The sequence below is a fragment of the Miscanthus floridulus genome, chromosome 16, assembly GCF_019320115.1.
Source record: "Miscanthus floridulus cultivar M001 chromosome 16, ASM1932011v1, whole genome shotgun sequence".
NCBI classification, from domain to species: domain Eukaryota; kingdom Viridiplantae; phylum Streptophyta; class Magnoliopsida; order Poales; family Poaceae; genus Miscanthus; species Miscanthus floridulus.
The window spans coordinates 117012543-117025299 of record NC_089595.1 but is presented as its reverse complement, the minus strand read 5'-3'; the positions used below and the strand labels follow the sequence as shown (position 1 = coordinate 117025299).

Sequence of the window (12757 nt, the reverse complement as noted above, 5' to 3'; positions counted from 1 at the left end):
TGAATTCATCTGCATGGAGGTAGCTACGGTTTTATCACGAGATCTCTTTTATCACCCCCCCCCCCCCCCCCCCCCCCTCCCTCCTATTCGGCTATTCCTTTCCTTCGCTCTCACTTCGTCCTGCTACTGCTACCACCACACTGGTAGCGGTAGGCTGTAGCTGTAGCTGTACCTGTGCGCTCGCTCTCCCTTTTTTTTTTTTTGGGAATTACTAGTGGCATTAAAAAAAAAGACCGTAATGTCTCGTGTATCTCTAGAAAAATTTAGCGGTCTTCAACGTCACTGCTCTAATTTTTTTTTGCCATCCATACCACTGCCGTCAGTTTATGCTCTAACGCCGTCAAACTGCAGGTGTAAAAAAATCAAAAATACCCTTATGTTTAAATATGTCATTAATTTTTTTTTTGAGCATCTTAACGACTTCAAATGAAAAAACTTAAAACTAGAAAGTTGTAGATCTTATCGAAATCTATAATTTTCATATAAAAATTATCTTCATTTAATTCCGTAAAAAATATGATTTTATATGATTAATATATCTTAGAAAAATCATATATATTTTTTTGCGGAATTAAATGAAAATAATTTTTATATGAAAATTATATATCTCAACGAGATCTACAACTTTCTAGTTTTGAGTTTTTTCATTTGAAGTCGTTAAGATACTAAAAAAAATAATGACATATTTAGACATAAGGGTATTTTTGACTTTTCACACTTGCAGTTTGACGGCATTAGATTCTAAACTGACGGTAGTGGCATAGATGGCACAAAAAAATTAGAGCAGTGACGTTGAAGACTACTGAACTTTTCCAGAGACACACAGGACATTACGATTTTTTTTAATGACACATAAGAAATCCCTCTTCTTGCCTTCCTGGTTGGTTGGAGAGAGAGGAGAGTATAGCTATACAGCAAAGTACATGTTCACTTGCTCGTATATAATTATGGATTATAAATTATTTTTCTTTTACACAAAAACAACAGTAATAAATAATTCAAAATAACCCATATAATAAATAATCTACGATCGGTTATTGCGTGCCGAACAGCCAAGACCCACCGCGCATACATACATACATATACACGCGCTCCTCCGCGTCTCTCTGTGGGAGCGCCAACTCGCCTCTGCTGTCCTTGTTCACCAGCTGTGTACTTCTCTTGTATGCCTGCCTCTGCGGTTCTGCCTGGGCGTGGTCGGCGAGGGGACTGCCGCTGCTGCTGCTCGCGTCGGCTGCCGTGACCCACCCACCCGACCTCCGGTGATGGCCGAGGCCGACCGTGACCGGATGCGCCTCCGCGCCGCCGCGCTCACGCTGCACGACGCCGCCAGGGACAAGCCGGACCGGAAAGCCGACGTCTTCGCGGATCTCGGCTCGCCGGTCTCGCCGCTGCGCCTGCGCCCGGCAACGACGCCCTCGTCCTCGTCCTCCTCTGCCGGCTCCGCCAAGTCGCCGGCGCCGGGCAATGCGGCCGTGGGGAGGGGAGGCCGGGGGAGCCACTCGGGCGAGCTGGCGCCGGAGAGCACCAACCTGCCGCGCCCGCCTGGCCACCGCCGCTCCGGATCTGGCCCGCTCATTTTCTCCGGCGCCAGCAGCAGCGCCGGCAGCGTCGGAGGAGGAGGGGGAGGCGGCGGGAGCGGGAGCACCGCCAGCTCACCGCTCACCATTGCGCTCCCCACCGGCAACATCTGCCCGTCCGGCCGCGTCGCGGGGGCGACGGCGGCCGCCACGCAGCCGCTGCGCGCTCGCCCGGTCGTTCTCGGATCCGGCACCGGTCACTACGGCCATGGCAGCATCATGCGCGGCGGCGGCGGCGGGAGTGGCGGGGGAGCGACTCCCGCGAGGACCAGCGTTGACGCGGCCCCGCTGCTCCACAGCAACAACTCCTCGAGGTCCCCGGCGAGGTGCCCTGCGCTGCCGGCCACCAGCGGTGGTCTGCAGGAAATCACTCGCGCGGGGAACGAGTGGTACAAGAAGGGCCGCCATGCCGAGGCGCTGCGGCACTACGACCGTACCGTGGCGCTCTGCCCCGACAGCGCCGCGTGCCGCGGCAACCGCGCCGCCGCGCTCATCGGGCTCGGCCGCCTACCAGAAGCGTTCCGCGAGTGTGAGGAGGCCGTCCGCCTCGATCCGGCCAGCGGCCGTGCGCACGGCCGCCTCGCCGGCTTATGCCTCCGGTGAGACTTTCCTTCGCTTGCCTTGTCTGCGCATGCCTGTTCTCCTGCTCTGGAATGAAATGGAATTGCATCCATAGATCTCGCATATTTGTCTCCGCTTTGCTTGCGTGCAAATCCAATATGCTGCTCCTTTTCCGTCACTTCCCTGTGGCATGTTGATCTGATTTGGGATTATTACAGTTATGGTGCTGATCATTACTGTTTCTTCTCTAGCTTTTTTGGAAGTAAAAGCTCTAATCCTGTGATTACATGAGAAACATGAGAAAGTTTGCATCTTTATAGTTGGTAGTATGTTGCAATGAGTTAATGTGGACTTAACACGATGTGCATCACACAATGCAGCTGATAGGGACTGCTTACCTGCATTATCGATTGTGCTTTGACCACGTCGGGGATAATCTCATATTTTTTTAATAGTGGTCCTGATTGTATAATTGAAAAAATGTAAGTTTTTCTCGATTGCACAATGACTGACTGGCTACCATATTGCAGGCTTGGGATGATTGAGAAGGCAAGGACGCACTTCACACTGGCTGGAAGTGTAAACCAGTCTGACCCTGCTGAGTGGCAGAAGCTGCATGAGGTGGAAATCCATCAAGGGAGATGCATGGATGCAAGGAAAATTGGAGATTGGAAGAGTGCACTCAGGGAAGCTGATGCAGCCATTGCCATTGGAGCGGACTCCTCTAGATTGGTAACCCTTCATTATAATTTTGTTTGAAAATATGTTGCCTTTTCCTGGTAATCGAGTCATTCACAAGGGAACCGTACTTTTGCACTGCAGCTTCTTGCCTTGAGGTCGGAAGCACTGCTTCGGTTGCACAAATTAGAGGAAGCTGATTCGACTATTACAGGCTTATTGAAATTGGATAATGCATCATTGCCTTCAATGCCAACCAAAGTCTCAGGCTCAGGCATGTCAGCTGATTCTTATGTCCATATTGTCCAAGCCCAGGTCAACATGGCATTTGGAAGGTACAAATACCGAGCCTTGAGAATCATGATTTGTCGCCTTCTTTCCTTGGTTCTAGTGACACAATGATTGAAACCTGTTTCTGCAGGTTTGATTCAGCTGTTGCACTGGCTGAGAAGGCTAAGCTTATTGATCGTGTGAGCTCAGAGGTTGAAGTGATCCTAAATAATGTGAGATTAGTCGCAATGGCTCGAGCCCAGGGGAATGACCTTTTTAAGGCAGACAAGTTTGCTGAAGCGTCTGTAGCCTATGGTGAAGGGCTGAAATATGAGCCCTCAAATCCAGTACTATACTGCAATCGGGCAGCTTGCTGGTCAAAGCTGGGTCGGTGGGCAAAAGCTGTTGAGGACTGCAACGAGGCCCTAAGAGTCCAACCTAACTACACAAAGGCTCTGTTAAGACGTGCAGCGTCCTATGCAAAGGTAAGGATTTTACATGCATCATTACAGCCATGATTATTCACCGGTTTTGTTATTGACACCTTCATTTAATATTTTATTAGCTTGAGCGTTGGGCTGATTGTGTGCGGGACTATGAGGTGCTTCGCAAGGATCTTCCTGGTGACACGGAGGTTGCAGAGTCCTTGTTCCATGCCCAAGTCGCATTAAAGACAGCCCGTGGAGAGGAGGTGTCCAATATGAAGTTTGGAGGGGGAGTTGAAGAAATTACCAGCTTAGAGCAACTCCAAGATGCTATCCATTCACCTGGTGAGTTTCTCCTCTACATGCTTATTCTGCCGTACCCTAGGCCCTAGCCTGTTATAGTCATTTCACCTCCCTATTGATTCTTGTTGTGCTAAGAAGTGAATAGCTAACCAGCCCTGCCCATTCTAATATATCAATGTCGTTTGACATGCATAATACATATTCAGTTCAGTATATGGAGTGAATGTTATTTATGTGGCATTTTTTTCAGGTGTGTCTGTTCTTTACTTCATGGCTACAACGAACAAGCAATGTGCACAAATTACCTCATCTGTGGACTCCCTTTGCTCTGAGTGCCCTGCAGTGAATTTTCTGAAGGTATTGCACCTAACGTATCTCGCATCAATTGCTGAAATTAACTGCATCTGATATGAGTTTCCAAATTTCTAATCAAACATCTGTATCCAACCCTGCAGGTAAATGTTGACGAGAGCCCTCTGTTAGCAAGGGCAGAGAATGTGCGAGTAGTCCCAAGCTTCAAAATTTACAAGGATGGCACGAGAGTGAAGGAGATGATCTGCCCTAGCTTACAGGTCTTGCGCTATTCTGTGAGGCACTATGCTGTCTCCAGCTCTTGAGGTCTGGTACCCAGTTCATTGGTCCTGTTAGTGTCACCTGCCAACATTTCGCCAACAAATTTGTCCCTATATAATATCACAGTCTCCACAGCATTTCACCAGCTCGGTATAACCCCCTATTAGGCATGTTGAGCAATCTTGCTATACAAAGAAGGAACCTCCTGTAGTATAGTGCATTTCTCCCTTCCCTGTGGTCTTAGTCCTTGTCTCACTTAGGCTCCTCCTATTGCAACTATTTCCAGCCACCATTTAACCCAGCTTAAGCTATTCTTCCATCTCATGCATCGCTTGGCTGTGCCTGCCTAAATGATAAGTCCACTCCTGAAGAAAGGCTCCTTGTGTGGTGTTCCTTGGATGCATGCTGTTGTCAGAGAGGAGAATAGGTAAACGGCTGGCTGGTTTTCTTGTTACATGTACATATATCCCATATAGCAATACATCAAACCCATTCATAGATTGGTTCACTGTGGAGAAAAGGCGGTACTAGATTCGGATTCGGAGGCGGCAGATGAGGAGTACAGGTCTAGTTGCCATTGTAGAGAGGGAGAGGATAGTTGAATCGTGCTATTGGTATGGTATGTAGAGAGACAAAACAGGGAGGTGGCTGGTGTGGTTCATGTCATTTGCATATAGTATATGCCTTTCTGGTGGTCTGTGGCGCTGATACATATATACTATATATATAGTTCATGCTGACATTTGTTTCTATGAATAAAAGATATATCTATTCTTTCCTGTTTTCCGACTCAGATCTTGTTGATCCCTGTTGGTTTTCCATACTTGCAAATAAGCTTCCATTCCGGATCACACAGCACAGCAGCTGGTGAGGTCCATGTATCATCAGCTTCACGCCTCTCTACATGTTCATTCCACAATTAGGCTTCTGCTGGTACTGCTGTCGCCTGTACTGCAAGCCTGTAGCTTAGCATGATGCATGTTTGCATGTGGCATGAGAGTCCGGTCATGTGTTGATATGGGGATGGATGAATAAGCATGGAGTGTGCTGGCCCCTGTGCCGTGTGTGCTGCGTTTGCTTTGTCTGCCTGTGATTCGTCCAACGCTGCCTGGCTGCCATCAGCTAAGCTAGGAACAGTAGGCGCTTGCCACTGTTCCCAGTGAGGTTTGCAGTGGTAGGAGGACAGGGCTTTTGAGCTTGTGATTGTTGGCCATCTATGGATTTGGGTCCCCAGTCAGTCCATCTGAGCCCGAGCCCTCTCTCCTGAATGCAGCAGCTTCTTTTTGCCTGAATGTGAATAGCAAGTTGGTTGGTTGGTTGGTGCTGTTGATTGCTTGGGTTGGGTTGGGCTGGAGCAGCATAGTACTCCTGGGCGATTCATACTCCAATGCAGACAGGGCCCTGGGCGATTCGCCGCCGCTGCGTCCATGTTCACGAGACAGGGTTGGTACCCACGGCAAGTTTCAGTCCCAAATGGAAGTGGAGCAGTACTGGCTGGAGCAGTAGTATATTCTCAGCTCAGCCATGGAAGTTGCACTGGATCTGCTAGCTATTATACTGTACTCCGTAGATCAGATGCTCTGCACGCATGGCAAGGCAAGGCTGGCCAGATTCCATCTGTCTCTCGTCTCCCTCCTTTGAAAACTTGCTGCCGACACGACAGGAACACATGAATACAGCAGCAAACAAAGAAAATCCAGACCTTGTCTAGTTCCTCCCCTAAAAATTACTTCTTATCCTATTAAATGTTTAGACACATACATTTAGTATTAAATATAGACTAAAAAAATTAACTAATTACACAGCTTGCGAAACAAAATTTTTAAGCCTAATTAGTCCATGATTTGACAATGTGTTGCTACAGTAACACGTGCTAGTGATGGATTAATTAGGCTTAATAAATTCGTCTTGCGGATTACTGACAGATTCTGTAATTTATTTTTTATTAGTATCCAAACACTCCATACGACATCTCCATGTGACATCTAATGTGACACTTCAAAACTTTACGCTCTAGATTTAAACAAGGTCTAAGTCCAGTCGAATAAAGGACAAAAACAAACAGCTAGGCAACAGTGGAGGGAGTACTCCTAGGCTCTTGCATGGTGTGCAGGTGAAGTCGGTGTGCTAGTGAAGTAACCTAGGGCATCATCGATGGAGGCTATCACTCTTAGCGGTTCTAATACAAATAAAGTGATGAGACTACTATTCACACAATACAAGTGATTTGTAAAGAAACTTTTTTTCTTTCATTATGTCTCACCTTTATTTTTTCTCTCCCTTCTTTTTTTAGCATGGACCATCTTCTCTCTCCAAGCATACGCAGCTTCCGTAAGTGGGCAGAGCATCTATATTTTTATTCGATCCTACATGGCTCTTGTAGCTACTACCAAAAAAAAAAAAGTAGCGTTGGGAAGGCCTTATGCTTGCTCAGCTCAGGTTTGTGCACAGCACAGCTAGTAGAGATGGTGTCCATCCTGCCGTTGCCTCCCGTTGTTCACGGGCCGACAATTCAGCGTGTGTGTGCGTGGCAGCTCGCAATGGACGCCAGGCAGGCAGCCGCCCGTTGGTGTTTTGGTAATGGTATGGACTGCCGCCTGCCGCCTGCCGGTGGACCGTTGCCGCCTCCGCCTCTCACTGCACGAGCACCACTAGGCCATGTCCAAGTGCAGCTTCCCATGATTGGATCGTTGGGTTGCCGTTGCCGACCGGGCCAGTGTCAGGTTCACAGAACATTCACACAGGCCACAGGCTTCAGCAATGTCAGTTGTTGTTGAAGTTGAGCCTCAGAGATGTGCAGTTGGCTATGGGCCTACAGTATGCCCTATGGAAACAAGTTTACACGGCAGCTTTCTGACTGGAACTTACAGCTATATTTCCTGGCAACCAGCTCTTGCGCCTTGTTTAGATGCCACCAAAATTCCAAGTTTTTTCACTCTCTCTCCATCACATCAATTTTTAGCCGCTTGCATAGAGTATTAAATGTAGGTAAAAAAATAACTAATTACACAGTTTAGTTGGAAATCACGAGATGAATCTTTTGAGCCTAGTTGGTCCACGATTGAACAATATTTATCAAATAAGACGAAAGTGGTACTATTCATCGGGTTGAAATTTTTTCAGCATCTAAACGAGGCCTTGGTAATGTTTGTTTTCCTTTTGGGATCCTCTACGGTTTGAATTAAGTGACTAAAGTTAGGAGGTGTCACGTGGGAGTGTTCATATACTAATAAAAAAACAAATTACAGAATCCGTTAGTGATCCACGAGACGAATTTATTAAGCCTAATCAATTCGTCATTAGCATATGTTTACTGTAGCACCACATTGTCAAATCATGGACTAATCAGGCTTAAAAAATTCGTCTCGCAAAACAGTCTTAATCTGTGCATTTAGTTTCATAAATAGTCTATATTTAATACTCCATGCATGTGTCCAAACATTCAATAGACAGCGAAGTTTAGGAAGTGGAATCAAGACACCTTACAAACACTAACTGAAGGCAGCCCTACAAAATCCCCTTTCTACAAGAGGGGTGGTGAGTGGTGACTGCCTGCCCTCCAGGACGCTAAAACATCAAATGGCCCTAAGTTTACTAGCAGTAGAACTGATAATAGTTCTGTGTTCTAACCGAGCAGAAGTAGCGCCGAATATACAGCTAGAACAAAATTTTATCCTGGTAGATGTCCAGTGCGTCCATGATTTTCTGTAGGAGCATCTTTCGGTGCAGCCGATACCTGCACGTAGAATGAAAGAAGGTAATCTTAACAACCGATTGTTGAAAAGCTGTATGCTTCATGATCCACATGCAGGCCCAAATATGAAACACTAGCAATCATAACAAAATAGTTAGTTCACCTACTTGATTGCAATTTCTCGGGTTTTGCTGATATGTACATCGGAATCTGGAACATAAGTCAAAATCTGTTTCAGTTCGGGGTGCTCTTATGAAACACAGTCCTATGGAAAACCATGAAACACAGCACTTTACCTAGGATCTGCTGGTCTTCCTCGATAGTAGTTGAGAATGAATCCAACATTTGGCGGCACTCCTCTTGCAGCACCTGAGCAGATTTTCTCTCCACACTAGGTATTGCAGGAACGTCACCGTCTGACCATGTTGGCAATGCTCTGGCTGCTGCTACAACTGCTCCATCGACAAAGTCAGTTTCTACTGAGGGCAACGCAGCTGAAAGCAAATACAAACAGGGTGGTCAAAATCAATGTTAAACAGACACATTCGACCAGTAAGGAAGTATTGTGCAGTGATTCATACAATTGTGGTACAGCTCATCATGCAAGCCAGCAATATTGAAGACAGATGAGAAGGAATCCATGTGAATCGTTGCAGGGCTCGAGAAATTTATGAGCTCCCAAGGATTCTGCAGAATTGGTTTCGCATACACAAGCAACATAAGATGTCAGTCTAAAAATGGTATGCCACATGTTGTACATAATGGGGTTGTAATTTCTCAACAGGTGCTGCATTGTGGTGTGTGTGGTACACCAAAAGTTGTGCAAAAGGGCATTATATATTTTTTCCAACAGACACTGCATTGCGGTGCCTATAAGAAGCAGCACAGAATACTTCAAAACTAGACTAGTTTCCTAGAAGCAGGATCTTGATTTCACAGATACAATTCAACTGACAGTTATCCGATATCAAAGAAATCACAAAGAAAAAATTTTCTTACATCCTTATACATAAAAGTAAACATCAATAAGATACAAGTGCATGGCCATACCGTTGGTGATGAGAAGCCATATCTTTCCATAAATTTGCTGTTCATGCCACTCATATAATCTATTGTCATCTGCACATGAGCACATGGGCCAAAGAGCGTCATAAAAAAATGGCATAAAAATTTGGAAGAATAGACTTTGTGAGGATAGCATATTTTAGCAGAGACTGTTAGAACAAGGCTGTGCAGTGATATTTCTATTGGTACGTGGGATAGAGAAACTTTCCAACACGGGACTGGAGAAATGGAATGATCTAATTACAAGTGCATAATAATAGAAAAAAAGGTTGCGAATGGATCTAACATTTACACAATTTTAATGACTGCCCTTTTCGGCGTCATTTTACTATCCATTATTTTTTTAACAGTTATTTAGGCCTTGTGTTAACAAAAACGTGAGGTCTGCAACCAAGGTGCATGTGCAGCATTGATTATGTTCATAAATCCATGAAAACAGAGCATTTAACTTCACTAACAACATAAACTAAGTAATCCTTTGCTCGGGGAAAAGTTAAGATGAGCATACATCCTAGACAATACCTCATCTCCTTTCTTGATAGCATGTCCAGCCTTAATCATAACTTCAAGCATACGATCTTTAAAACGCCAATGCAGGAAGCAATTAGCATTGGGCGAGTGGTTCAACATATCTGGGGAGAAAGACAAATCATGATTTAGCTAAAGTACTCCTAATCAGATAACTGGGAAACGTGCTAGCAGTCAGAACAATATTTTGAAGGCGAATAACTATAATGCATGACTGGGAGAAATATCTGGTGTTACATGTGACAGTAGATGTATTTATGGTTCTTATCTCAACAGTTCTACGATGTACAAGCATCATTCCTGTTATAGAGATTATCTAGGATGAGTTTTAAGTTCTAGCTTACATCTCAATCTAAGTCAAATGCTAGAATGTTGTATCTGTGTAACAGTATATATATCAGCATACAAAACTACAAAACAAAGTAGAGTAGAAGTCCAATTGAAGTACATAATTAACCATATTTACGTGATTATCATCTCAGGCTCATAACACTAGCGCCGTGTTGTTGGCTTAGGTGCCTATGCATACTGGAGGGGGAAAAGCAGCAATTGCGAAAATTAAAGGAAAGAAATACCGGCATAAGGTGCTAGCACATTCGCATCTTGGATGAAGGCTCCCATTCTCAACTTCAAGTTGACAGAACGAGACTGTACTATACTCAGTGCCCAGAGAAATCTCTCATGGTCACAGGCAAGGCGTTTCAGCTTTAGAGGAATTGGTTTGTCCTGGATATTACCCATCAAGTTAGTGTTAGAGGAGCTCGAGGAAGGTAAGCTAGTGTAATAGTAAAGAAGTATACCCAATGCTTTTGCCAAAAGTCAATTGCTCGCCGCTGGTGTTGTAACATTTGTGAGGCAAGATCTTCATCTTCTAGTTCCATTAGATCTTCCTAGAAAGCCAGGCATATGAATTCATTCAAACTGCAGAATCAGGTATAAGAAGCTTCCTCAAAAAAAAAAAAAAAAAAAAAGGACAAAGCAGAAGTATATACTTTACGTTAGCTTTTGGATACCTTTGGTGCCAGCAGCAAACTAGTGCATTCATCAGCACTTGGCAAAAAATCAGAATATAACTGCCAAAAGTTGTCTTCTATATCAAATGCATATAGAAGAAGGCATGCTAATCTTAGATCCCAATCTGTCTGCAAGAGTAATACAAATTACATCAGCTTGCAGCGTACATCACTTATTGATGCTTTAATATTTGCTGAAGGAAGAAAAGAGGATTGAGTTTTTGAAAGTGGTATCACTCCTCTCTAATTTAACTGAGCATTATGGGTTTATAACATCAACCATATGGATGGAATGTGCACATGAATTGCTCTGGAGTATCAATTATGCAGATCCTAGTTGTATTGAAACTAAAGTACTGTATGAATATTGAATGCTAAATTGCACCCATACAATTGCAACTTCAACACCGTTCAGTTAGATGGCTGTTACAGAATGAATCCCAAAATAAATATACAAAGCCAACAACTGATTAACAAAACGATTAGCATGACAAAGCTATTAACTAATTCTCTAAACATCCAACAGAAACTAGTGATGGCATCTTAAGAGTTCAGTTTTCTCTTTGCGATGAAAGATTTGATCCACTTACCTCTGGATCTGTTGACTCAATAATGTCAAATATTGGATGACCTAGTGGAATAATGTCGGGGAAGAACATCCAAGGTTTCTTTTGAGTTATAGTCAGCATCAGTTCCAACGGAATCTCCATAATCACCTGGAAAAGGAAGCAAAATCAGCACATCTTTCAATAACGTTGTTCATCATTGTGTACTAAAAGAACCAAACCTGTTAATCAAACAGTTTCAGCGTGCCAAGAATATCATATAATTCTGTTGAACAGGATAGGCCTATAGCACACATCAAGATGAAGAATTTAACACGTGGGTCTGGCATTTCAGCAGACATGTAACTATATAAGCCATATTTTTTGGCAGCAGCAAGTATGTAGCAATTAACTTTGACTTCCTATGGTAATTGTATACTACTTACTAAAAAGATAGTGTAAGTGTGTACCACTAAGGAAATAAGTTGCCAGATCTAATCAGTATACTGCAACAGTCACTTATTCGCATGACAGTTTCCAAATTCCAACCCAATCACAGATTCACAGGTGCTACATCCAAACACTAACTAGTGTGGTGAAGGACGTCTCCAGCTGCACTGAGCTGGTGATTTGAGCCTCAGACTGATCGGAGAAGCCCTAGCTAGTGATCGGACAAGGGGAGAATTGTTGAATGAAGTGTCTCACTCTAGCTCTGCGGAGTGGCTCCACGTCCCGGGAAGCGTAGACGCCCATGCCGTCGGGGCCTTCGAGGAACTCGATCCCGTAGGCGCGCATCATCCGCGCGTATCCTATCCGGTAGAAGTCAGGGTCCGCGGGCTCCATCTGCACACATTGCGATGACGTACGCACATACACGATCATCATCAGTGAGGCGATTCAAAATTTAGCGGCGAGACCAGAGCTCCCGCGTCCGTTAGCGAGCGACAAGAGCGAGAGGGAAAGGGATAGGACCTCGGGCGGGAAGGGGTCGTCCTCCTGCGGTGGTTCGAGCAGCCTGAGCGGAGGCGTTTCGTCCCGCTCCAACGCGTCTTCCGCCACCGGGGGAGGCGCTGGCGGCGGCGCCTGCAGGCGCGGGCGGCCCGCGCGTAAGGGACGCGGTAGCCGCCGGACGACGGGTCGCCAAGGAGTGCGGCGGAGGGACGGATTAGGGAGAAGAGAGGGGGAGAGGAGGGCGGAGGCGGTGGGGGTGGCCATGGCAAGGACAGTGAGGGACGGTGAACTGGACTCGCCGAAGACGTTATCTGTTGGGTGGCGGGCGTGCGGCGTTGGGCAGCGTAAGTCCGCTTTCCCGACTGTGAAGGCGGGAAGCCCTGATCCCTTCCGTTTGAGATGTCACAGGGAATTTTTAAAAAAATTATTGTTCATCCATTTGGTTTGATAGGATCGGCAGAGAAATATGCATTCGATTTGAAGGTCTCTTTGGAATGAAGTTTTTTCCTATTTTCTGGGTTTTCTAGTGTCCTATAAAGTTTCTATATAATTTTTGTGAAATTTCCGTGTT

The 12757-nt window shown here is 45.3% G+C and overlaps 2 protein-coding genes across 2 annotated transcripts; one reads left to right on the top strand and one right to left on the bottom strand.

The window, feature by feature from the left end:
• The first annotated feature begins 1091 nt into the window (after positions 1-1091).
• On the top strand, positions 1092-5169 carry LOC136512113 (TPR repeat-containing thioredoxin TTL1-like). The gene is made up of 7 exons (XM_066506110.1): positions 1092-2179; positions 2672-2873; positions 2964-3154; positions 3241-3574; positions 3655-3859; positions 4068-4174; positions 4273-5169. The coding sequence occupies exons 1-7, from the start codon at positions 1266-1268 to the stop codon at positions 4432-4434; spliced, it is 2115 nt and encodes a 704-aa protein (XP_066362207.1). The 5' UTR covers positions 1092-1265; the 3' UTR covers positions 4435-5169.
• Positions 5170-7763: 2594 nt separating this feature from the next.
• Positions 7764-12481, bottom strand: LOC136513417 (protein PLASTID TRANSCRIPTIONALLY ACTIVE 14-like). The gene is made up of 12 exons (XM_066507424.1): positions 12208-12481; positions 11941-12078; positions 11281-11406; positions 10691-10819; positions 10478-10567; positions 10253-10403; positions 9672-9781; positions 9135-9203; positions 8666-8771; positions 8381-8578; positions 8252-8294; positions 7764-8126 (listed from the first exon to the last, which is right to left on the bottom strand). The coding sequence occupies exons 1-12, from the start codon at positions 12448-12450 to the stop codon at positions 8048-8050; spliced, it is 1482 nt and encodes a 493-aa protein (XP_066363521.1). The 5' UTR covers positions 12451-12481; the 3' UTR covers positions 7764-8047.
• Positions 12482-12757: the final 276 nt, after the last annotated feature.